This window comes from Mchenga conophoros, linkage group LG17 (genome assembly GCF_057382185.1).
Source record: "Mchenga conophoros isolate Kocher_MC1m ecotype Shallow Benthic linkage group LG17, M_conophoros_male_GT1.1, whole genome shotgun sequence".
Lineage (NCBI taxonomy): Eukaryota > Metazoa > Chordata > Actinopteri > Cichliformes > Cichlidae > Mchenga > Mchenga conophoros.
Genome location: NC_140542.1, coordinates 28,664,666 through 28,690,598, shown reverse-complemented (window position 1 = coordinate 28,690,598; position 25,933 = coordinate 28,664,666). Strand labels below are relative to the sequence as shown.

General features: G+C 39.8%; 1 protein-coding gene across 11 annotated transcripts in view; it reads left to right on the top strand.

Annotated features, from left to right (window-relative positions):
- The window catches only part of pcloa (piccolo presynaptic cytomatrix protein a), a 70,457-nt gene extending 44,868 nt beyond the window's left edge, over positions 1-25,589 (top strand). For 3 of the 11 annotated variants that reach the window (XM_085251860.1, XM_085251854.1, XM_085251862.1), the window contains exons 7-26: positions 287-2,348; positions 3,835-3,882; positions 4,496-4,578; positions 4,773-4,848; positions 6,896-7,021; positions 8,893-9,001; positions 9,328-9,392; positions 9,845-10,029; positions 10,762-10,812; positions 10,975-11,105; positions 12,462-12,488; positions 13,544-13,637; positions 14,714-14,785; positions 14,873-15,119; positions 15,697-15,954; positions 18,341-18,482; positions 18,637-18,698; positions 20,598-20,732; positions 22,279-22,424; positions 22,515-25,589. In XM_085251860.1, the coding sequence (XP_085107986.1) occupies positions 287-2,348; positions 3,835-3,882; positions 4,496-4,578; positions 4,773-4,848; positions 6,896-7,021; positions 8,893-9,001; positions 9,328-9,392; positions 9,845-10,029; positions 10,762-10,812; positions 10,975-11,105; positions 12,462-12,488; positions 13,544-13,637; positions 14,714-14,785; positions 14,873-15,119; positions 15,697-15,954; positions 18,341-18,482; positions 18,637-18,698; positions 20,598-20,732; positions 22,279-22,424; positions 22,515-22,658 (4,263 nt within the window). In that variant the 3' untranslated portion in view covers positions 22,659-25,589. Of the gene's footprint in view, positions 1-286; positions 2,349-3,834; positions 3,883-4,495; positions 4,579-4,772; positions 4,849-6,895; positions 7,022-8,892; positions 9,002-9,327; positions 9,393-9,844; positions 10,030-10,761; positions 10,813-10,974; positions 11,106-12,461; positions 12,489-13,543; positions 13,638-14,713; positions 14,786-14,872; positions 15,120-15,696; positions 17,280-18,340; positions 18,483-18,636; positions 18,699-20,597; positions 20,733-22,278; positions 22,425-22,514 lie in introns of those variants that run through there. The other 8 variants (XM_085251858.1, XM_085251863.1, XM_085251859.1 and 5 more) reach the window with 6 other exon arrangements.
- The last annotated feature ends 344 nt before the right edge of the window (positions 25,590-25,933 follow it).

Genomic DNA, 25,933 nt, shown 5'->3' with positions numbered 1-25,933 from the left:
AACAGTAGTGTGGAATATTTATGGGCAGAAATACATATGTTACTGTTACCTAGAAAAAAGATAATCAACAATTTGTCTTTCAATCACTCTACTACAATACATCCTTATAGAGGAAGACTATCAAACAACTTAAATTTATACAGTTTGCTCTGTTTTAATTACTCATAAAATGCAGCAGTTATCACTAATTAATTTATCTGAGTAACATATTGTTTATGAAGCTGAAGGCTCCTTAAACAATTATTTTGGGAACTAAACTACTTTTACAACACTTTTTTTCCTACAGGGCATAGGCTCAGGTGGTACACCAACAGGGACTCAAAAGAAGGTGAAGAGGACTCTCCCAAATCCTCCATCAGAGGATGAGTCAACAACCACTGGACAGACAGCATATAGCACTGGCTCAGCCCGTCGAAGAATGTGCCGTAATTCCAACATGGCACGCGCCAAGATCCTACAAGACATTGATCGAGAGCTAGATCTGGTGGAGCGCGAGTCTTCCAAGCTCCGCAAAAGACAAGCAGAATTAGATGAGGAGGAGAAAGAGATAGATGCAAAGCTAAGATACTTGGAGATGGGCATTAATCGTAGAAAGGACGCACTGCTTAAAGAAAGAGAGAAGAGGGAAAGGGCCTACTTGCAGAGTGTTGCAGAGGACAGAGACTACATGTCAGACAGTGAGGTTAGCAACATCCGAGAGACTAGAGGAGGTGGTGAGGATGAGGAGATTGAAAGTCATGGTCTTGAACGTCCCAGGACAGCTCCTCAGTCAGAATTGGATGACTTTGTCCCACCGCAAACCAAGCACGAGTATGGAAAATACTCTCAGTACCAATACGCTCAAAGTCAATTTCAGCAGTCTCTCTACCAGACACCTCAGTCCTACCAGTCTCATTCAATCTACTCCTCTGTCCCTTCGCTCACTACCTCCCAGCAGCAGAGTTACCACCAAATGCTTTTGTTGCAGCAGAAAGCTGCGAGACAAGCAGCCCTACTCTCAGAGCTCGATGCAACGAAATATGATGTCATTAGCCGTCAGCCTGATCCCACTTCATCAGCTTACCTTGGTGTTAAGTATGACAAATATGGGAATCATCTTGATCTCAGAGCCTTAGAAGTGGGAAGTATAGCAGGTAGCCCAATGTCAGCTGTCTCTGATTCCTACTACACAGATGTAGATCACCACACACCTCGGAGTTACATGCTGCTGGAAGATGCTGCAGAACTAGCTAAAGGCTCCACAGGTCTGTCCTCATCTTATAGTCTGGCTGAGAGGGAGCTGGCAAAGGCAGAGAAACTGCTTCGTAGGAGTGCTGCTGATCTGGGGTCTACTGACTATTTGGGATCCACGTCCAGACTTCATACCTTTGGAAAGACCCCTGACGAAGAGGATACCATGGAGGAACCCTATGAACTGAAACTTTTAAAGCAGCAGCTTAAGCAAGAGTTTAGGAGAAGTACAGGTGGGACTGAAAACTTAGAACAATTGACAGGTCTCTCACAGCACTACTATACACCAAGCTCTAGCATCTCTGGTTACTCTCAGAGACACTATCCAAAGTCAGAAAAGTATAGCATCAGTCGACTTACTCTTGAGAAGCAGGCAGCTAAACAACTCCCAGCATCTATGTTGTACCAAAAACATAAGACACCACTACTAGATCCTAAAATCTCCTCCAAGTATTCCTCTATTACAGACAGTAGAGGTTTAGAGACTGACTATACTAGCTATTTGGGGTCCACCAGTGCATCCCCAAGATCCAGCCGTCTCTTGCAAGATGAGATTACCTTTGGTCTTCGGAAGAATATTGCAGAGCAGCAAAAGTATTTAGGATCCACCCTGGGTGCTAACTTGGCTGGGTCACTTAACTTGAGTCAGAGCTTGGGTTTGGATTCTGCCTATCCTAGTGGTAGTCGTTCAAGACCATCCTCCAGGCCCACATCTTGCTATGGCCTGGACTTGTCTATCAAAAGAGACCCATCAAGCTCTTCACTCAGGCTGAAAGGAGATGGTGAAGCATCTGGAGACGGCCCAAATTATCAAACCCCATCTGGTCGCACCAAACCTACTAGCCTTCCCATTGTCCAAAGTGGGCGCGGCAGAATACCCATAGTGGCCCAGAATTCAGAAGAAGAGAGTCCACTGAGCCCTGTTGGGCAGCCTATGGGTATGGCCCGTGCATCAGCGGGACCTCTGCCTCCCATCTCAGCCGATTCAAGGGACCAATTTGGTTCTTGCCTTTCATTGCAAGACTCCCAGCAGCAGCAACATATCAGGGAAGAGCCAACAAGGGGTAGGAGTTATGTGCTGCTGGATGATCTTCAGGGCACCATGTCAGATAGCGAAGGTAAAAAACAGACTTGTTACACTGCCACTTCATTCCTAATTAGCGTTTCATCATTAACACTTTTTGGTTATGGTTTGTCTTGCATGAATTTATTACTAAAGTGGGTAAAATATAGCTTGTGTTTCTTCATTCAGACTCAGCATGTCTTTTGAGGTGTTTTTGTTTTTCCTTTGCATTCTGTTGAATGTGTCTTCTTATTCCTTTCTAGTGCAAGTACATTTAATATTGAGTTCCTTTGTGCATGCAAATCATTTGTAAACTTTTCTGTTTCCTATAGACTTGAATGTATCTTTATGTATACACTGTTTTCTATTTTCTGTTCTATTCTCATCCCAATTATTGTGTAACATCTTCCTATATGAGTTCACTGCACTGTACAGTCTGACATCCTGTTTCAGATACATGAAAGGCGTCCCCCAAGAAATACAACTTTAAAACTCAACATGATGTCACACGTAGCTGTTGAAATGCTTGAAGTATTTTAAATCCTTCTAATTAAGCATTTAGACGACAGTAGTATATTGATCCTTTAAAATAGATCACATAGAGAAAATGTTTTCACTGTAAATGATGCAATGAAAAAAGTGCCTTTGCCACTCAAAAAGTTAGAGTTCTGTCAGTTTCAGTCAATTTCTCTTAAGCATAATAGTGTCCTGTCTGCATTTTCATAGACAGTAATATACAAATATATATTTTTGGATTATTGATGTGCAATGTGAATACAGGATATTTACTTAGTTATTCCATGATTGCATTTAACTTTCTACTAGTACCCAGTAAGACTAAACTATAGGAAGATTTAAAATGTTTTTTTTGTTTTGTTTTGTTTCATTTTGTTTGAAATGCATGATATTTCTTTGCAATACTTCTGTGTTAATAAATATAAAACTTTTACATGCATGTCTTGTCTTAAATATCTGCTTTTGTGCACTGTGATACATGAGTGATTTTATGCTGCATGAAATGCATGCATGCCTCCTTCATGTAAGAAGATCACCGAAAATCTGATCATTTGATTAACTTCTGTTAAGCAAACATAGTTCATTATTTTTGGTGCAGCTTCTATAGCTGAAAGCAAATGAGCTGTCATACATATGAGGACAGTGTTTTTTTCCAAAACAGTGGTTCAAAAGCACTATTACAACAGGAAAGGGGAAAAAACATTATTGTTGCCAGCACTTGCTGTCGTGATAGCAGTGGTTCGCAATAAATCATGTGTTTCAAAAACGACTTCTATAAAGCAGCTCTAGAACTTCTAAACTTTAAGCTGAGGACAATGTATTACTAAAACAGGATGCAAAATGGGCTGTCATTAAGTGCAAACTACATTCATAGTAACATTTCCTATCTTTTTGTTTCATATGCTTAAAGATGCCATGTCTGAGTTGTCTTGAATGCAGTTTAATTATTTACCTATTGATTCATATGGATCCCAATATTTTATTCATACTTTATAATACATTAAACCCGTTTGCCTTGATTGCAGCCCTAAGTGATTCCCTGATGGCTTTGAACAGAGACGATGCAACCAATGGTAGAGTATTAGTTCAGTTCTCTACGCTAATATATTAACTTGCACCACAAATAAAATGCATATCAACAAAATGGTGTCTAAATGTTGGGGAGGTTTAAGACATTTCAAATTTGGTAATACAAACAATACTTATATTGGAAATTTAAAACAAATTTAAATGATTTTACATTTTTTACAGTTTTCATAAGATTCATCACACACTTGTTGGGGAGGAGACTCATTCACCTTCCTAACAACTGGAGAAAAATTATAGAAATATACCCAACATTTACATCTATCGACAAGTATGGCAAGATAGATTTAGTTTATGCTACTGTGTTGTACTAATAGTGCTTTAATCGTTCTCAATCTGCCTTATTTTCTGTGCATACATATGGAATTGTTTTGGTTTTTGGCATCATTTTCCTACTTTGCAAAAAGTGTAACAGATTAAACTTCTGTTTGGCTCATATTTTTTCCTCATATTTTTTGCAACCTAACAACTAATATGTAGACGTTTTTTCAATGGCATGTAATCACCTTTAAATGACCTGATAACCATCCTCTGTAAGTGGATGGAAAAGTCCAGATTCTCAGATTGGTTTTGAAGCTGTGCTTGTTTTTATCCCTGAAGCCTACCACCTTAGACGGGAAGAGACAGATTGGTTTGACAAACCGAGAGATGGGTGGTCGGAGAACGGACAGGAGAAGAGACAGGTGAAAGAGGAAAAAACACATACACTGTAGTAAAGTTCTCAAAGTGTCATCTATGAAACACCAAGCTGCATGCATTCACATGGAATCATCTTGATATATATAAATATATATATAAATATGTTGCATGAATGGTGTATGGTTTTTGTATAGTAGCACAAGGCACTTAACGTCTTACCATTGTGTATGGGCCATAGGGAAAAGGTCCATACTACCCCTTCCCTCACCTCAGGGTCAAACTGCAGAGGGATCCTAAAGACCGCAGTGTCTCAGGTAAAGTAACACAGTTTACAGGAGCATCATGTTAATGGTAGAGTGACTGACTATACAGTCAGAAAGGCATGTATGTTCATGTGTTATTGACTGTTGTACAGTCAGTTAGGACTGCATCAAATATAATTAGGAATAAGAATGTTATAAAATAAACGAAATAAAAATATTTACAAAGGATAGACAACAAAATATGCATAACAAAATATAGACATTAATCTAGATCTTTTTGGGTTTACAGAGCATGACTAGTTAGCTTAATGCATATTACTTAATATTCAAGCCAAATCTCAGCAAACTAGCAGGTCACTTTGCTAGCCTATATGTTGCATCACACAACTCTTCCAGGCTCAAAGCAGCCCAGCATTTCATTTCCTGGCTTCCTTTTCGATTTGGCTCTCCTCCATGCTCATCAGTCATTGCCATGCTCAAAATGGCGTATCCCTCACACTCAGGATTATCTTATGCAATTAACAAGCAGCCCAGAAAGGAAGCGTTTTGTTTACTAGCGCCCAGTGCTGAACTGAGTCATTTTGCTGCAATGTTTTTGTTCTGGCTTCAATAACCATAAAAATTGGTTTCATGGTTCAAAATTAGTAAGGTTTCTGTTTTTGCGTAATTGAAAGCCTCTTTATGTAGGCTGAGAAAATCAATACAAGGGTAGTGGTTTAATCTAGTTAACAGTGTACTGTGTGTAGACAGTGTGCTGCCTACATATGACCTAAACTGCTGCTGGACACAGAAAATCTGCAAACAAAATGATGCACACATTTCTTTAAGACTGTGATTTAAATTAACATATCAATTTAAGCTATTAAGCTTTACCTGGAGTTTAGCTGGGTTTTCTCATCAGTTTTGGATTAAGCATCTAGTAATTTAAGTTTCAGAGACTGCATCAAAGTGTATATATTTCAGTCAAAAGTTTACAGCTAGCCAAAACCAGCAAGTATGCTATAATGAGCTTTAGCTTTAGCTATGGCTAGTTCTGGCTAGCTCCCTAGCTCCCACGATATCTAAACCCATAACTTTTAGCTACATTTTACCTGCTTATCTCTGAAAAATTATTGTATTTTTAGTAAATAACTTACATGTTTAATTTGATACAAAATATCAAATTACAGGCTTAATTCTATTTTGACCATAGATAGTATAAAAGATGGCCACAGCTACATCACCTCTTGGTTTGTGAAGTCTCCTTAGGAGCCTCAAGATGAGGATTTTCACCATGTTGGTCTCAAAACTTAGAGGTTTTGAGAAAGGGGCACGTCTGGCTGTGAAACTGCATGCTCATTGGGCGTTGACTCGTGAATCACAAGTAGTTAGCCAATGAGCTTATTTCTAATAATCCTCAGTTCTGGACCATGGTATGACAAGGGTTTAGAAAATGGACCTAATGCTTTATTAAATATGGTCTAAAACAGCGATCCCCAACTTTTTTGCACCACGGACCGGTTTGTGCCCGACAATATTTTCATGGACCGGCCTTTAAGGTGTCGCGGATAAATACAACAAAATAAAACTAGTACCGGTACCGAAAAAAGAAGATTTATTCATAACACACGTGAAAAGACCCAGGAAAACCGAGTTAACGAAAAAAAAAACCGATAACAAAATAACACTAAAAACTGATAAAAACCCTGAAAATCATACATTTCACACCCGAGTCTCACTCTCACGGCCCGGTACCAAATGACTCACGTACCGGTCCGTGGCCCGGGGGTTGGGGACCGCTGGTCTAAAACAAGTGACTGAGACTCAAAACTGACTCAAACTCAAAAGCACTTTTCCCTTTTTTGAAACCATAGGCATTGCCCCCTTGTGGCCATTAAAAAGAATTCAGGTCATGTCTTTTATACAGTCTTTATTTTGTCTGACTCTGTAGTCAGTGTATTTGGCTTTCTACATAATAGTCACACTTTTATGTTATTTGACGAGGTTTTTTTTGTGTACAGTCATACAAAAGAAATCATATATTGAATTATAAATGTTGTAGACTGTGGGCTACTTCTACCATAAACACTCACCAGTCTTTCTTTTGGGGCATTAACAGGAAATGGTCTGGGTATCCGAGTGGTCGGAGGAAAAGAGGTCCCTGGTAGTAATGGAGACATTGGAGCATATGTTGCCAAAGTGTTACCTGGTGGAGCGGCAGAACAAACAGGAAAGATTCTTGAAGGTAAGCTCTTTCATCTAATTAAATCTCTTATTGTGAAAATTAAGTAGAGTAAATGGAGTGTAACTACAATGTGACTGATAACTCACTAGTCTTCTGCCATACAGTTAAGGGGTGCCATAAGGTATTGTGCGATACAAAATTAAGATACAAAATGTTTCAGTCTTCTCATATAAAATTCAACAAGCATGCCAAACAAACCTTTTCTTCACGCGTGTAATTTGGGTGCATTTACATCTTTGGTCGTTCGCAGCTGACAGACTGAAAGAATCGAACATGTAGTTGGAGTGAGAGAAACAGGGAGATTACAAAAATAGGTCTTCATTTGAATTTAGTTTTATCACCTGCAGGCGACGGGCCATGACTCACATTTGGTCATGAGAGATGAGAACCAAAAACAAGAAGCTTATGGGTGTTGAGTGTTTAAACCAGCAGTTATATTTGTATCATTTTATTATCATTTTTCACCTTTTGACTAATTGGAATGGAGATAGAACCTAATGGCTGTGTCATGATAGCAGAGTTATTTTCTTAACAAATCTATTGTATTATTTGATGACTGTTCTAAAATACCAATCATTATATTATAGTTCTTAACCCACAGATATGGCCTTTTTTTTAACAATAAATTGCTTGTTTTGTGTGTAACAGGAACACATTATATTGATTTTTACATAGGGGAGTATGAGATCAGTGAACTCCTAGTCATACTCACATGAAGGGTGTCACACAATCAGTAAAGCTTGAGGTTGGACAGTTTAGACGTGTATAATCCATCTGCCTGTACTCTGAGGATGTGTTTATGTGCACTTGAGCATGACCACTTGCTGCTCTTGTTTACCTCTCCTCCTGTTTCCTTTTTATTGTAGTACATGGCTGCTTTACTTTGCTTTAACGCTCTCCACTTTTTTGTAAGCACGCTATAAAGGGTTCCAGAGAGAACAGTACCATGAAAAGATAGAAATATGATACTGAAAGTTGTTCTTTAAGTCAAAGGCCAGAGGATTCAACAACATCCTACAGAGCAATTGTGTCATGCATTTTATTCTAACACAGAGAAAAAACTAAAACTGTTAGCGGCTGCTGTAGTCCAAGAGTCAAGGTACATCTGTGGTGCCATTAGCCAGACACCTCAACCATAATAACACCCGTAACCCTGTCATCAACACCGAGCAGAATGGCTGCAAATTACTTCGGTTCTGCCAGTGGGAACACGATGCCTCACTCTGTCTGGTGCGAATATGGAGAAACGTTGTCAGATTCAACAGGGGTAGAGGCTCTGTGTCTCAGAAGGAGTGTGTGTGTATGAATGGGTGCTTGTTTGATCGCTGGAATTCAGCCTCCAAAAGCTACTATATACAGTTCAAGGGTGTTGATGAATAATACCAGTGTGGGAATACAGTGTACTCTAGCTTTCCTGTCACATATGCACGCAGCTCGAGAGTACCGTCGAAAACAGAGGACCTTCCTGATGAGCTGTTTCAATCCGTGTAAGTCCTGCCAGCGTGCAGGGTGTGTTTTGGAGCATGCGGTGGGTTTGCTGTGCTGAGTGGAATATCACTGCGCTATTTTATATATAGAAATGATCAGCCTGTCCTGGGAAACATCTGTCACTGCTAAAGCAGGTTGGAGAAAAGTGTATTTGATTGTAAATGATATATTTTTAAGATTAAACAGACCCTTTTACTCTGCTTGCTCTTAACTAATAACTAATGACTAAAATGAATGGACTGATTTTTTTAATCATTTGATTGTTTTATGAGATAGGTTTTGATTCCTTTTTTTATTTAGAGGGATGTGTCTGTACAGCACTGGATGTGGGAAAATACAGGATCAATATTGATTGCTCTTCTGGGTGTGCAAATCGTATATAGGAATGCAGGTCCTGGAGTGGAATGGTGTTCTTTTGACGGGGAAAACCTATGAAGAGGTACAAGGGCTCGTTGGACAGCCGTGTAATGAGGCAGAAGTGTGTGTCAGACTGTGAGTATAACCTGTGTCACTTGCAATCTTTCTCTTGTGCACTCTGTTCAACCCGCCATAATGTCATTCTTGTCTTTTCTTTTCTTTATATTTAAGATGGATCATTTTAACCTCTTCATGACTTTAATGTCTAATATTTAAAAGCTAGTCTTAATCACTAGCTTTGCTGTCCTGTTTTTTAATTAACTATTGTCACATCATTTTTTTCTCCATTTCTGTGATGTTTTTGTGGCTTTTCTGGTACCTTTTTTTTGTCTTTTTTCCTTGTCATTTAATTCCTTTAGTTTCACTTTTCAGAAATGTATGAAATGTAATTTTTCCAACAGGGATCTCAACATGTTGGCAGAGTCTGAGGGTTCCCAGCACCTAGATTTCCAGGAGCACAGCAAAGGTAAGTTGTTACCTAATTATTTTTATTATAATTTCAACTGGAACTGATTCCACTGATTCCTCCTCACTCCTGTTCCTCTGTCCTCAATTTTTCCCTATTAACTTTTGTCTCTTGTTATTTTCAGATGCTCTTCTCATATTCTTCTTCTTTTTATCTTCAGCTCTCTTTTTTCTCTCAAGTTGAGCCATGTTTTTTTTTTCTGTGGCCTAGTTCCTCAGTCTGTTACACAGAACAGTTCTGGAAACATGCGATTGTTTTCACAGAGCTGTCTCTATTGTGGCACTTTAATATTCACTTTTCTTTTCCATTGAATTTGACTTGGAAGTGAATTGGGTTAAGAGCCATAGTGATGATTCATTTGGTCCCTAGACAGATCATTGTCAAGATCCTTTGGTTTGTTATGTGCAGCGATGATGATCTGTACTCATAGTTAACTCATGTTAACTTTCTAGGTGACAGACCTCCCAGATCTCCAGGTGTTGATCCCAAGCAGCTAGCGGCCGAGCTGCAGAAAGTGTCACAGCAGCAGGCTCCACTGTCCACCTCCTCCTCCAGCCTGCCTGCCACCACTTCAGCAACCTCCAGCCCCGGTCAGCCAGGATCCCCCTCAGTCAGCAAGAAACGTCACAGCAGCAAGGCGAGTTTAGAGGCACGCTATCAATCACATTCTTTACGTTTTAGGCAGCCAAGCAAACAAAACATGTCAACCCCAGCCACAATCCACAGATACCGTAGAACATGCTATTCACACAGGCTTTTTTAGCTTACCCACAGTTGCTGCAAAGCTGCAAGCTGCTTTGCAACCAACCTTCGCCCCAGCTCCTCCTTTTCTCCTTTGCTGTTTCTGACTCTGTGTCACAACCTTTGATATTGATGCTTGCTCTACTCATGTAAATCCATGGAGATGGAAGTACATGGTCTTCTTTTGACTATAGCAGTCCTGGCTGCACTGTAAGCACCATTAAGATTGCAATATTGAGTTTCTGGGAAGGTTTATTTTGAAGCTATGCCTCTGTCTGCAGAGAGTTTCTGAAGAGCTCTTCTAAACTTTGTTTTAACGTTTGCTAGTAGTTGTCTTTGATTTCATAAGAGATATATCTACCTCTAACTCAATATGAATTTAAGATGTGTATAATATAATTATTTATTAGTTAAAATTAGGTAACAGTATATGTCTTTTTTAAAGGATGTCAATTATCTGAAGGGATCCCTGAAACAGATGCACAGATTCTATGATTTGGAGACTTCACAGTTTAGCCTAAAGTGCAGCATAAAGTACTGTACACCACCTTATAATCAGCTACCAGTACACACAAAAGTTCCACCTACACTTTTGTCTGTTTCACCATGTTGTTTTCATCTTTTACAGATTGCAGAGGGAACAAAGAGCCAACCCCACCCTGTATCTGGAGAGATACAGGTTTGTGACACAAAACTATTACTGTAAATCTGTAATCTGTGTAGATTTAATTCTAAGAGTATAGAATCTGAGTAGATGGATGTTATTTTTGCTAAAATTAGATAGATGCAAGACTAAAATGCAGCCGAATCTATTGTAATTCAGTTGTGTTTCTTTTTGCAGCTTCAAATCCACTATGACAAGCAGCTTGGCAACTTGATAGTTCACGTCCTGCAGGCCAGAAACCTTGCCCCGCGGGATAACAATGGCTACTCCGATCCATTCGTTAAAGTGTATCTCCTGCCAGGGAGAGGGTGAGTTAGTAGTGTTTAGACTGAAAGCACATGTTAAGGATTTCAGAGCTAGAACAAGTAATTAAGTATACAGATTTTCAGAAGCAGTAGCAGCATTCTAGCTAAGATCTTTTTTCCCATCTAGGCTACACAGACAGCCAGTCTGTTAAGCAGTAACTTAGTTTCCATTCATTTTAAAATCGATGTACAATTGATTTTGGCTTATCATTCAATGTGCAACACATGGATGTTTCTGATATGAACTCCATAACGCCTATGTGCTACTATGCATAAGGTCGTCTTTTATTTTGACATAGTATAAGTCCAAAACTCAGCAGCCCATTTCTTTTGCTCCCGAATGGCATAAACATTATGTAAATATAATGAGGCACTTGAGTTGCCCCTGTTGATGTGTGTTCCACTGTAGGTGTGAGTGCAGTCAAAATCAATAGCTCTCATATTTACTTGCAATACAATCCAGACTCCTGCTTAAGTCTACTGCTCCCTTTCCCGCTGTGATTGCACTGTAATGCAATTGACTCTCCCACCTTCTCTTCGGCATGAGATGAGGTCCCTCGAGAGAGTGTTTTTTGTTTTTTTCCAGGGATCATTTCAGATAAAAGTAATAATATACTGTATAGCTGTGGGGTTTTTAGCTGCCACTCTCACACGCCTTCGGGTTGACTCATGCACCGATGCCACTGTGAGTTATGAACGGGTTTGGGGCTATGCTAAAGAAACTGAGAGAATGGCAGCCACAAGCCCTACGGCCACTTTAAAGTGGTTATGGAAACATGCACACTTAAAGGCATGTGTGCACATACTCGTGTATACCCTGTGTGTGTATACATGGAATCTCACAGCTATCAATGCCAGCTGCAATCCATAGAGAGGCTTTTCAGTTGCATCGCAGGTCTTCTGGCAACTACGTGGGACAGCGTCTCAATACTGAGAAGCCAGAAAAAAAACAGTGGGTTTTATTTTGTTTTACGTAAAACAAATGTTGAGCCTTCAGCTCTTGCAGCAGAAACTTTAAGAAATAAATCAGACTGCGCGATCTGGCTCATGAGTGACAGATCTCCACTCCGGTTGCCACAAGATCTGTCACGTGACCTGGGAGTCCTCTCAGCACACATACATGCAGTCATGTACACACTATAGCAAAATTTCTATCCACCACTGCAGCAGACCGCAGCTTCCTGTTCATGCCCCTTTCTAAAAGGCACACTTGACAAATCACACGCTAAACCTAAGCTAAGTGTAGACTCAATCTCCCCTCACAGTCCACAGACACTTTTTGACCCGCCCCCCACCCTCCCTCTGACTATTGTTTCTGTATGTTGTTCTCTATATTTAATGCATGCTGGACCCCCTCAGTCAGGTCATGGTTGTCCAGAATGCCAGGTATGTGACTTGCCCACTTTGGCACTTTGGTTCTGTTTTGGTTGATAATTAGTTGTCACTTTGGTTAAGGCAAAAAAAGAGCAAGGTTAATTTCTCTCTGGAAGTTTATTGATAAAAGTCACTTAGTTCAGTCCTACTAACTCCCTTCAACCTGAATATATTTCCCTTAGTATCCATTATTTCATGATACTCTCTTTGGATGCCCCAGATATTATTATTTTACCATCTGTTTTCCTTACTACATATAAACTAGTAGTCCCCTGTGTTGTTTTCAGAGTTAACTGTTGTCTTTTTCTGGTAGATGGTCTGTTTTTCCTTTCTAACCATCGTAATTTGAAACCCTAACATCGGCCCCAATACCCTAGATTTTGACCCTGTTTTGTTATTAAAATCCCTCAGTAATATCCTACATTGTGCCCTGACATCATAATGTACCCTCAGTGCCCTGCATCCACATCCAGTGTACACTATTATTTTGCCCTACGGCCAATTCATACCATTGTTGTCCAGTATAGAGTAGATTGTCCCTGTCTTTTCCAACCTAACTCTTCCAAACTTACTCATATGCTACAGTCTGAACTCAAACCCTACACACTGCAAAAATATCCATGTCAACAAGTCATTTATTGATGCCCAGCATAACTTTTTCATGTGAAATATCTTAACTCAGAATAGGTAAAAAAAAAACATTTGGTATACGGTCATTACATTTGTTTTTGTCATTGGGACTATTGGTGCTTTTCTTCTTACTGGAGACCTGAAACATTTGTTCTTTCAATGCATAAAAATTCTGTGAAACTAAATGACTTGATGGGCATTGAAATGGACTTTTTTGCAGCACACCCTGACATCATACCCTGCTATCCATGCACATAGGCCCATACATTGTTACCATCCAAACAATGTGCATCACATTCATTCTTTTCCCTCTACTGTGACATTGTGCCCTACTCCAGTATCTTCTGCTCCCTGCAATGCGTAGGTTCACTGACACGCATGTTATTTGCATACATGTCGTTGACCAAGTGTGTGTTGCTGTGATGTGTTCCCCCCAGTGCTGAAAACAAGAGGAAGACCAAACACGCAGGCAAGACTATCAACCCTGAGTGGAACCAAACTGTCATCTATAAGAACATCCACCTGGAACAGGTACTGTGTGGTCAGAGACACTTGATTACACTAAAACAGTTTGAGCCTAGTTTGAGCCACTGAGCTGGGCCTCACTGTACTGTGGTGTTGGTGCTTTTTGGAGAATTATTAATTTAATTATCTGACAAATACAGTAATATGACTCACTTTGTGTAATTGGGATTAATCATACCAACAATGTTTCCAAAACTTTTGTCTCCCAGCTTTGATTCTGTGTCTTTGCAGTGCACATATACAGTATCTGTACCATTTTTTTTAACTGTATGCAACCTGCTAACCAAGCTTGCTAACATTAGCTGATAACTTTGCTCTTTACTCTCACATCCAGATATAATTAGAAAGAAAATACAATCAACATATATTGCTTCCTTACATGCTGCTCTTTATACTCTAAATGGTTGGGTGGCGGTGCCTCTTTTATATACAGTCTATTATTCACGCATGGTATTGATATTACTGTCTTAATGCTAATATTTTGCTTTGTTTAAATGTTTTAGGGTTTTTTCTAAGCAAACACAATTGCATCAGCATGATAACATCATAAGCTGGAGGTGTCTTCATCATGAGCTTGTTAGCATGCCCTGCCAAAGTACAGAGTAACAAAACCACTAGTATAGCTATAGACTCAAGCAACATGTGAACCGACACTATGAGCTCAGACACTCAAAAATGTTATTGTTATCTTACGCTGTTTTTTTTTAATGGCATTTTTCTATAACTCTGTAATAGTTCATATATGAATGGACAAATAAGAAAGCCCTCAACTGATTAATTTCCAGATTGAAAATAACAAAAAACTGCAGCACAATATATTGCTTTTTTTTTACTGCTTCTGTGCCAACCTGTCATCGTTGCCACTGGTTTTCAGCGGAGCAGATGGATGTATCGCTGAGATTTATTATATCTGTTTAGATCCCATTTTAGATTCAGTGAGCCTGTATCAATCACAGCAAAACTGCCAACTTCTGTCGCCGTTTCTATTCGTTTTTCGGCTGCTTGAAGGCGTGAAACTGCTTTAACTTTAGCTTGAAACTTGAAACTTTTTTATGAACTCTTCAACTGTGTGTACATTTTAGCTTAAGAAGAAGACTTTGGAGGTGAGCGTGTGGGACTATGACAAGGGCTCCTCTAATGATTTCTTGGGGGAGGTAAGCTCCTTTGATATTATATTTTATACATATATGAATCCATAAAGGTTTTCTATAACTTTTAAAAACTTTTCTATTTGCTTGTAGGTGCTTATTGATCTGTCCAACACTGCCCAGCTGGACAACATCCCGCGGTGGCTCCCTCTCAAGGAGCAGAGCGAGGGGGACCACCACAGACGCTCGCACTCAGGCCAGGGTCGTCACAGTTCTTCTAAACCCTCCTCACAGCACTCCTCCCCTAAAACCACTGGTTCCTCGCATGATAATCAGGATTCCCCAAAATCATCTGTCATCAAGAGTCGAAGCCATGGGATCTTTCCAGATCCGGCCAAGGGTAGGACACGATGTATTCCCCTCACCTCGAATTAATCACCATCTTCCCCTAACAACACTCTGCTGCTTCTCTGCTGTTTCCTCGTCTCTGTAGTCTGTTCTTCTTTATCCCTTTCTTTCTCTTTTTTGCTTTCTTCCTGTCACTGCTCTCTCTATTTCTACCTCTACCTCTGTCCATTTTCTCTTTACAGTCTTGTCTCCTTTATTACCGCCACCTTCCTCTAGTCATTTTTGCACCCATTCTAGCTTTCGCTTCATGCTTTTTGCTTTCTCGTGGTCTGTTTTCTTGGTTGCCATGATGTCACCCTGCTTAGAGGCCTTGCCTTAGCTTCCCTCTATCTTTCTCCTAACACAGAGGGCAACATGGCCGTGGAAGGCTTTGAATGCTAGTTAAAAAATAACCTCAAAGTAACATCAAATTTAATGAGCACGATAGACTATAAGACACACTGGCTAGATTCAGTATCTCACTAGCCAGCAACTCAGCTCGTTGTGAGTGGTGCGCAACAGGTGACAACCACTAAGAAAAGCAAAAGGTAGCCTTTTTTTTGGTAATTTGGTGAATCTGGTTGTTTTAGACACACAGGTGCCCTCTATCGAGAAATCTCACAGTAGCCCTGGCACATCGAAGCCTTCCCCGTCCGAGGGCCAGAGCCAAAGCCACAGCCACGGACACAGCCAACACTCTCGCTCACACGGCGCTTCACGCTCCAGCAAAAGCGCAGCACGACAGCACCATCAGGAAAGCCTCAATGGAAGCAGAGGAGGCGCTGCCGTAGCAACGGGCGATGCCCAACAGCAGTCACAGCAGCAGCCGCCACAACGCCTCCAACCAAGTAAACCAAGACGCAAATAAAGCCTACGCAGCATGGCCTCCTCGCACTCATCTGTTCTACCTTTTGTTGAGTTTTTTTTTTTTCCCGTTCCTTTATTTCCTTTTCCTTACTTAGTTTCCCCTCACTCCTCACACTCTCTGGTTCTCTTCAGCATTGTATCCACAGTGTGTCAACCTTTCATGGCTTCTCTTCTGTATGTATTCACAAGTGTCAGCAGCCAGCACCTCACCTGTAAGGTAGCACACTGTCTTTGACCCTTACTTATTTTGACCTCCTTCCAAATACGCATAATGCTAGCTAATAAGTATCCAGTTCTAACTATTTAAAATCCTATTAGTGTTAAAAAATATGTAATAAAGAGGCTTAAATGTACTTTAATGGAGTTAAACTTAAATATTAGCTTTCGTTTTGACTGACATTAGCTTTTAATTTTAAGATGACAGTGTAAACAGTAGTAAATAAATGAAACAGAAAGAAGCAGATTTGCACAAGATGTTCAAACGAGCTTGGCGATAATGTCAGAGCAGCTCGCTCTAATGATGAAAGATTACTGATAAAACAGTTTCGTAACAGAGGACAGTTCATCAGGAAAATAATTCTTCAGAATTCAGAAAATGACTTTTGCTGCCTGCTAGAACTTAAATCATTTCATTTAACTGATCCGACTTTAAAACCGAAGACAGTTGCAGTCCCCTCCCTTATATCATTTACCTATTTGGATTTTTACTTTGATTTTATTATTATTATTATTTATTTTTATTTTTTGAGTTCTGTATAATTTCCTTTTTTGTTAACAAACAACGACCAGCTTTTCTGAAGCTCCTCCACCGAGATGGCTGTGCATGCAGTCTGCTACACCCACCCTCCCAACCCTTTTTTTTCTGTTTAAACAACTACCGGACCCACGATGCACCTCAGTAGATGCTGCACGCCCCACCCAATAGTGATGTGGGAGGGGCACTGCACACTGTGGCTGCATGTGATTGACAGTCAAGCTGGTTGCCATGATGAAGATAAACCGCTCTCTGAATCTCCATCTCGCTCCTCCCTCCTTCTAATTTGAATTCCAACACCATGACCTTTGTTTCCCGGCGTTGACCCCTTGACATCGTGCCTGTGAAACTAAACTCATCCAGGCCAAAGAGGCCGCCTCTCACTGAGGCACCAGAGACACAGCGTAGTGGGCGTGCTCACCATTCAGAGAGCCCAGTCTGACTGGCTGCCTGCCCTGCCATCGATTGTGTCGGCCAAAGGGAGCAGAGCAGACGGCAGACACCTGACCCTCAGGAAAGCCGTGTCAGAAGAGAGGCCGCAGAGCACCGGAGGTGAGAGTTTGCCCAAGAGTCTCCTCTCTGTCGTGTGACTGAAGCACAGATGGAGCAAGGAGAGAAAGAGAGAGTGAGAGAAAGAGAGGATGCAGTACTACTAACGCACACCTGCAGAAAGAAAGAGGGGAATATTCATAAAAGAGACAGGAAGATAGAGAGAAAGTTGCACTCAGCCACATCACCACAGATTCATGCACACACGGCACACACTTTTCTTGAAGGCCACCGACACAGTTCACTAATACCAGGAAGTCAATATCCAAAACTGTGAGATGAGTCATTGAATGTTAACACTTTGCCACTGCCACATCTGCTGCATCATTAAACTGTTATTAGTGAGCTTTTTCGCAATCCGGCATTGATGCCGTGTCGAGTGGCTTGAAAGAAAAACGTGTCGGCATGGATCCTCTCGTGCACCGCATCCACGCATCTTACTTCATTCATACTCTTATCACACTGCCTGATCAGCAGTTTGAGAGCAAAAAAGCTAAAACATTGAAAATCATCTAAAATATCCTGCATTAAACAGTTAAAAAGATTATAAAGAGACAGTCGTAAACATTCTTTAAAGTCCCGAAAATATGAAACTGAAGCACACTGAGGCAGTTTCACTTAAACTTGAGGAATCGGAACGCGATTCTTATTTCATGTAGACGACTAACGATGTCAGTGGAGTCTTCGTGTCTCTTGTTTAGTATGCATAAACATATACATGTGATATCGCTCTGGTTCTATGTGTGCGTTTTAAGTTTTAAATTTTAAATGTGACTTTTTACTGTCTTGTCTTTGCCGAGAGAAAGATGTCTGTCCATGTGCTTTCAGTGTTTGTGTGCTATTCATTGCGATCCAGTCCTGTGTGCTTTAAAGTAGCTTTCTCTTTGACTTTAGCAAAAACTTTTCAAGTTTTATAGCAGATTTCCACTGCTGCAAATAAGTAATGCTACCTGGCCCATGTTTTTTTTTTCTTTTTTTAATTATTGGAACCAACCGAGGAGGGGAAGGGGCAATTTTTCTTTCTTTGTCTTTGTCGTGATGGGTGTGGTGATATCTATGCACAGCTCGGTCAACCTACAAATCAGGAGATGCCCCGGTCACAGCAGCCTCGTTAGATAGTGGCTTGAGCGGCAGCGCCTACAGCCTACTGGACGAGGAAGCAGAGGCAAACGAGGTGGACAGTGCTATCTTCCAAGTGCCCCGATTGTGAGTCAATTTATTTATCCCACAAAGAGCGGCATTTTAGCATTTTAAACATGTTAATTTGCTTAACTATTCCTCGCTGTACTAAAGATATACTGTACTACATTGTAATATGCTATGCACTTAAATAATTTATTTATTTTTTTCTCTTCCTCAGTGGAAAGATCCCAAATGGCACAGATGTGATAAAATCATCACTGGGACACAGTGACACTGAAGGTTGGGCATGTATCTGTTATACAGTAAATGTTTTTTGTGTGTGTTTTTGGTGTATTCATTACAACATTCATGACATGATTATCTAAGAGTGCAATTAGCAAATGGCTCCTAAAGTTTGCATGACCAACATTTAAACTAGTCCCTTGATGTTATGTGCCATAAAGGGGTTGGACATGGTAGGCAGCTACTGACAGGTAGCATTTAAATAAGACTCACCTGGTATTAAATGGGCTCAAACGGTATCAAGAAAAGTGCCCTATGCCATTTCACCACATCAGCCTGAACCATCGATATAAGCACACACTACATCGATACTTTTATCTTGATTCTGACCCTGCGGTCTAAATGTTGCGCCAGATATCAAGACACACCAGTCAAATAAGGCAATATTTTTCCAATCTTTTGTCCAATTGTGTGCAAATTGTAGCCTCAGTTTCCGGTTCTTAGCAGGCAGCTGAGTGGCAGTCGGTGTGGTCTTCTGATGCTGTAACCCATCTCCTTCAAGGTTGGATGTTTTGTGCTTTCACACAAACGTCCAACCTTGGAGAAGATGCTCTTCTGCATACCTTGGTTGTCACAAGTCGTTGTTTGAGTTATTGGTGCCCTAACTATCACCTTAAAGCAGTCTGGTTATTGTCCTCTGAACTCTGGAATCAACAAGCTTTTTTTCCCAAAGAATTGCTGCTCACTGGATATTTTTGTCCTTTTCTGGCCATTTTCTATAAATCCTAGAGATGTTTGTGTTTGAAAATCCCAGTAGATCTAAACTACTCAGACCAGACTGTCTGGCACCAACAACGCCACATTCAGAGACACATAAATCCCCTTTCTTCTCCATTCTTGATGCTCAGTTTCAACTTCAGTGGGTTGCCCTTTACCATGTTTGCCATGTGGCTAAATGCACTGAGTTGATGCCATGTGATTGGCTAGTTAGATATTTATATGAGCGAGCAGCTGAACAGGTGTACCTAACAAAGTTGCTGGGGAGTGTATATATTTTATAACTGCTCACAATAGTTACTCATCCAATTTTAAGTCAGCTCTATTGGTCTATTATATGATTTCTTACTCCTTCTTATGTTGTAATTTGGCTTACGACATACCACACTGTAATTATGACACTGTAATTTTAAATGGACTTATTTTATCTTTTTATCGTTTCACCATCTGCGCTCTGTCTTTTTGTGCCACTGGATTTCTCACTTTTCATCACTTCAGAAGACATTACATCCACTGATTTAACCAAATCCCTGCCTGTATATGACTATATAGTCAACCTTAAACCCCAGACTTCATCCTAAATTGTAAAGATTTATGTTATTGTCCTGAGAAAGGAGCTGCTTCCCCACAATGTAACTGTGTAAACAGATTTATGTCCCCACAACATGGGTAATAAAAGTGCACTTACACACAGCCTACATTTGCCAGGGACTTGTTGACCCAGCTTTCACAACTGCCACTTCCATTCAGTTGCCAAGGCAACTAGAGGCCAGGCAAGGCTCATCATAACTTCTCCTTGTCCTTGTTAAATCAATAAATGTGATTGCTCGCAGACCATGTCAGATATTAGTCATCGCATTCACACACTTTGTGCTCTGTAGAGTACGTCCACTTTGAAAGATGCCACATTTAAAATAATTGTAATAATCGAGCTTATACCCATCCTTATTTTCTTAAATTAGCTCTAAAGCCCTTCCTATTTTCAGTAGCTTTTAACTTGAGGTCTAATAGTTTGCTGAAGTTCACTGTAAATACATCCTATTGCTCTTTTATTTGACTTTTTTCTTTTTTACCCATTTAGAAGGTGCCTGGAAAGCACCTCTGTTGTTTTAAAATGTGCCATATAAATAAGGTTAACTTGACTAGTGCATATTTAGCTTCATGTGTGTATGCATTTAGGTAAGACTCAGGTAATGGGAGAGATAAAGATCGCTTTGAAGAAGGAAATGAAGACGGAAGGTGAACACCTGGTCCTTGAGATTCTTCAGTGTCGTAACATCACCTACAAGTTCAAGACTCCAGATCACCTGCCTGGTAACTGAAAATACCTGATCTATGCACATGACCGAACCAATGCCAAGCTAAAGTACACCAACTGAGCAAGCTGTTGTGACATATCACTTATTGTCATCCATTCTGTCAAGAATCGTGTTTTAGGAAGAGGAAGGTGAAAGAGAGGAAAAAGTATATTTACAGAGAGTTTCCATGATACGCATAATTTATATCGCATTTAACAGCTGGGAAGCCCACACAAATATGTGTTCTGGCATCTAGCTTCCCTTCAAATGTTTGCCAGTTTTATAGCAGTAGAACAACTGGTGTTGCAATAAAGTGTTTCCCAGCCCACGTAGAGCATTTAACCCTTAAGTAATATGTACTGTATATGTGTGAGGCTAAAAAAGAGACTGTAAAGGCTCACTAATGACACATAAGCCTGGGCAAATAAGATGTGGGATGTGCCATTTATGAGTTATATTTGACAGAAACTGTGTAGTTCGAGTAGTAGCATACATTACAGTATGTAACTCCCTTTAATTGAAAATTAATTAAAGTGTTAAAAAAATACAAATAGCTTCATTAGAGTACAATCGTATGCTATTTAGCCTTTAAAGATTGCTCTGTGCATTATTATTTAGACACATTGGATAAATGCGTTGGGAGTTATATAGCACAATTACATGAATCTTTCTGCTGATATAATGCAGATTGTTGCCCACACTGCCTCTGCTTGTAGTATTTACTTCCTTAATACCCAAGCTGCCGGCCACTTGCTTGATTTGCATTTGCTACCAGATGGGACCTGCACAAAAGGCTTTATTTCAGCTGAGAATACACTGTCACTCTGCAGTACAGAATCTTGCTCGGTGTTTCATAATGGTAACACTTTATAGTTATGACAGTTATATAAACTATTTATATGTTATATAAAAGTATCGCTTTCAGTGCAGCTGTGTTCGCTATAGACACCCAGTGTCAGGATTCGAAGAATTGGGAGTCACACTCAAAAAGGCAGATTGAAGCAACAAAAGCCATCTTATTGCACTGATACAGAGAACACAAAGTCCAAAACAAACCATCGGGAATCCAAAGTAATCACAGAAATATGCAAGTGAACCACACTGTGAAAGAGAGCAGATGCTGAGGCAAAAATAAAGGGAAGGCATGGCTATTAGTACACAAAGGGGTAATCAGGGAAGTGGACACAGGAGGGTAACGAGAAAGCAGGGAAGTGAAACTAAAAGCAGGTTGCAAGAAACAACTGTCAGAGGAAAACAGGAAATGATTTAAAAGATATCTGCTTAAATCCTGAAATATGATACAGAAGGAAAGGATCAAGCCTTTATTTACAAGCTTGAAACTGAAAAAAAAAAGGCACATTTTTATTGCACTAATAAAAAGTTATTAAAGATATATGTTCTTAATCCCTAATCCTAAGTGGAAAAATAGGACGGAACTAAATAAACCTTTTAAAAAATACCTAAAACAAATGATTATAGGAAGACATTTTCCTGCAGATGTCAGAAGTCACACTCAGAGAAATCGCATACTTTGTTTTGTTTTGCTTTGTTTCTGTCCACAGATCTTTATGTGAAGCTCTACGTGGTGAATATCGCCACCCAGAAAAGGATCATCAAGAAGAAGACCAGGGTTTGTCGCCACGACCGTGAGCCGTCCTTTAATGAGACCTTCCGCTTCTGCATGAACCCCACCGGACACGCGCTACAGGTAATCCACACAAAGTGTATGTTCACAGTCACATGCCACGTTAGCATCCCATTAAGCACGCACAAAACTGCTGCTTTTTGTTCTTTCCAGCTATTCCTGGTGTCCAACGGTGGCAAATTTGTGAAGAAGACCTTAATAGGCGAGGCCTACGTGTGGCTGGATAAAGTTGATTTACGCAAGCGAGTGGTGAGCTGGCACAAGCTGCTTGCCAGCACTGCCCAGATCCACTCATAGGAGGGGACTCAATCTAAAAGAAATAAGCTTAAGCGGAAAACAGGTTTCTGACATCTGGGTTCCACATCTGGAACGCTGATTCAGTCTTCTGGAAGGTCTGGGCACGGGAAGAGGGGGGATTTTTTTCTTCAACCTTTGTTTCAGGGCTCGCATAGCTTGCTATTTGGAAAAATGCTTTCAGCAAATGATGATATCTGCTCTGATTATGTGAAAAACTTTGAGGAAACCATTATGTGTTTACAGGGAATAAACACATGTTTACAGGACATACAGTGTACAGCAGTGTAGCCAGGACTTAGAAGAAGAACACAGGTGCTGAGTTCAGAGGTCAAGTGCAGAATCAACCAGGTATTACACACTTTATCTCACATACACACACACATGCTCACGACATTGCACACAGTCATTCACACAGAACTTCAAATCTAATAGATACAGGGAATGGACACACTTATAGATTCGAATTGATTTATTTTGACGTGTTATCCATTAAATGTTCTTTAAATGCTCATTGATGTATTGATTTACAAAGCGTTTTGGGAATGAAATAGTAAAGACTCTGCTATAGAGACCTCTTATTTATTTTTGTATTATGATATTAGCGTAGAGTTCTATGATTTGTCTTCGCCTCAATTATTTAAGTACTTTAACAATCTATTCTGGGAAGGAAGTATATTTTATAATACACTACCTAGCATTCCAGTTCAATACAAAAAAAAATATTGCAAGCATGTTTTTGACTTTATTAACAAAAACTACTTGTTCCCTACCCTTTTAATCTGATTTTTCCCTGATGTTATCCAATGATGACTATTGTTTGATATAGCATCAATATTAATATATATCAAATTGGACATTACATGTTGTGCGCATGAGTCTATCTATTTGGTATGGAGTGCCACATGTTCAACAAAAACAAAAAAACAAAAAAAAAACACCTCCAAGGTTCACTTTGTATATAGTGAAGTGTCATAGCTGGACATTATTCTACATATATAGATATATAGATATATATAGATATCTTTATCACAGACAATCAAGTCTTGATGATTGTGGCATAGAGGTTTTATTTATTCATGATGCTGCCCCTTAGAATGTGAGACGTTTACTATATGAGAGTTAAGCATTTCCTCTTTTTCCTTGTAAGATTGGAGCACATTAGAAGTCTTGCATCAGTCTTGCTTTCGTTCGTAAGGGCAGTCAACTCGACGACACTCGCTTTTGTAGTATTTTGCACTTTTTCTGCTTAGAATGTAAAACTAACATCATCATCCTGCTAAATTATTATTTTTTCACTGGGAAAGTGAGAAACTATAGACCAGGAACTACCCAGAGTTACGATCCTAAGACGCGATGCTGTAACAGTAGCATGATGATGTTTCGTCCCACCTCCACGCGCACTTCATTAAACGCCTATTATGCCCATTATTTCATGAGACAGGTCCTGTACAGGTGTCAAAAGACTGGAAGGCTGGTTCATTTAACATTTTCAGTGAAATATCCGAGTGATTTCTATGCAACATCTACTATATAGCGTAAATAACTGCACCCTGACTTGCCAGAAATATGACACTTGGTTTGAGAGGAAGCATTTCTGTTTATTTTGCACTGCTATGTTTTCATGTCCTCCACGAAATGGTTACTGCTTTAATATGATTTGTTGTTTTCTGTTTGGTTTTTTTATTTACCGTGTGATTTTTTTGTATTGCTATATGAATCTTTATTTATTGCCTGTGAGACAATTTCATATGTTGTATTATATTTGTTTACAGTACATATCAGATGTACAGAGAAATTAGGTTTTTATACACTATGTAGTGCTTGTTTACAATATTTAGAGGGGCCTGAAACTCAGAGAACCAACTTTTTTGCCCTTGTGCACGAACACACGCTCACATTAAAAACGCCAATTCCACGTAGCTATAAATCAAAGGAAGAAAATCGAACATTCCTAGTCATGATTCCTATCTTTGTTTTGCCCTCCCCCTTCGATTTGTTTCATTTTCCAGTAAGTGTATGAATTACCAAAAAAAAGCAACTAAAGAAAACCTTGTAATCAGTGGACTTCACACCTCAAACGTAAGGTGCAACGTGCATTTTTGGTTGCTTTTCTTAACTTTCTATCCATGTGCTCGTGTGTGTGTGTGTGTAGCATCTTCACACCAAGTCCATGCATGTCATTAGCTCTAATGCAGTATCCCTTCCTTTACATGTTATCTGTCTAAATTATCTAAAATTTCTCATAACACACAATGAATTATACAAACACACACACCCAGATGCCATCTCTATCTTCAACCTTGTAAATAAATAGTTTTTTTATACTGGGGTTTGGGGAAGCAATAGGTCTTTTAGCAGTCAAAACTAAACAAAAAACAAACAAAAAAAAGTCGCGTGATCTTAGAAGTAACAGGGAGTTGTTTCTCCTTGGATCGCTGTACAGTGGATAGGCCGAGGGAAGAGCTTCTGTCTGTTTTTAGGGACCCAGATTTACCCGACCCTTTACACCAAACACTAAAAGTTTACCAGAGTCTAACACAGAAGTCTATCTTCACAACTCAAGTAGTTGCAGGAGAATTTAAATGTGCTCACACTGGATGTTGCATGTTTTGTTGGTGGTTCATACTATTTTTGTGTCCGGATATTATTAAAGAAAAAACAAGAATGGTGTAGAGAGAGATATAGAACAAATGTTATAGAGGGGGAAGTTATGAAGAAAACTTATAATTGATGATGTATGCTGAGTGTACAAAGAGTATGCTTGTAAAACCTGTCTGGTTTTTCACTTGTAAGTAAACAGAAAAAAAAAGAAATCTAATGTCATGGTTTTGTGATTGTATACAGGAGGTATTGATAAATTATGCAAAATGTGCTGTAAAAATGGCTGTTGCCCCATGTCTAAATATTAAATATCATATAAATGAAGCATCATTAGCGTGCATTGAGTTTACTGCATATTCCACTGTTAGATAGCACGATTTTATTTTGAACGTAGAAAGTGCAATTTCTGGGAAACTGCAGTGTTTTTATATATATATGTCTGTGTATATATTTCCGGGGGGGGGGGGAGAGGTTGCATACATGGCTTGCATATGAGGAAGTAACAGAATACAGCCACAAGATGGTGCCATCTGCTATCGTTTTGGCCAGTTGGAGCCCCGTGGTGACGTCCAAGCAAGCCTACGCGAGCCTGCAGTGCTCACACATGTGTCTTCACTTATTACTGATTAGTCATTTCGTGACTGTGTGGGAGTGTGCAGATGGGGCTTGCTGAC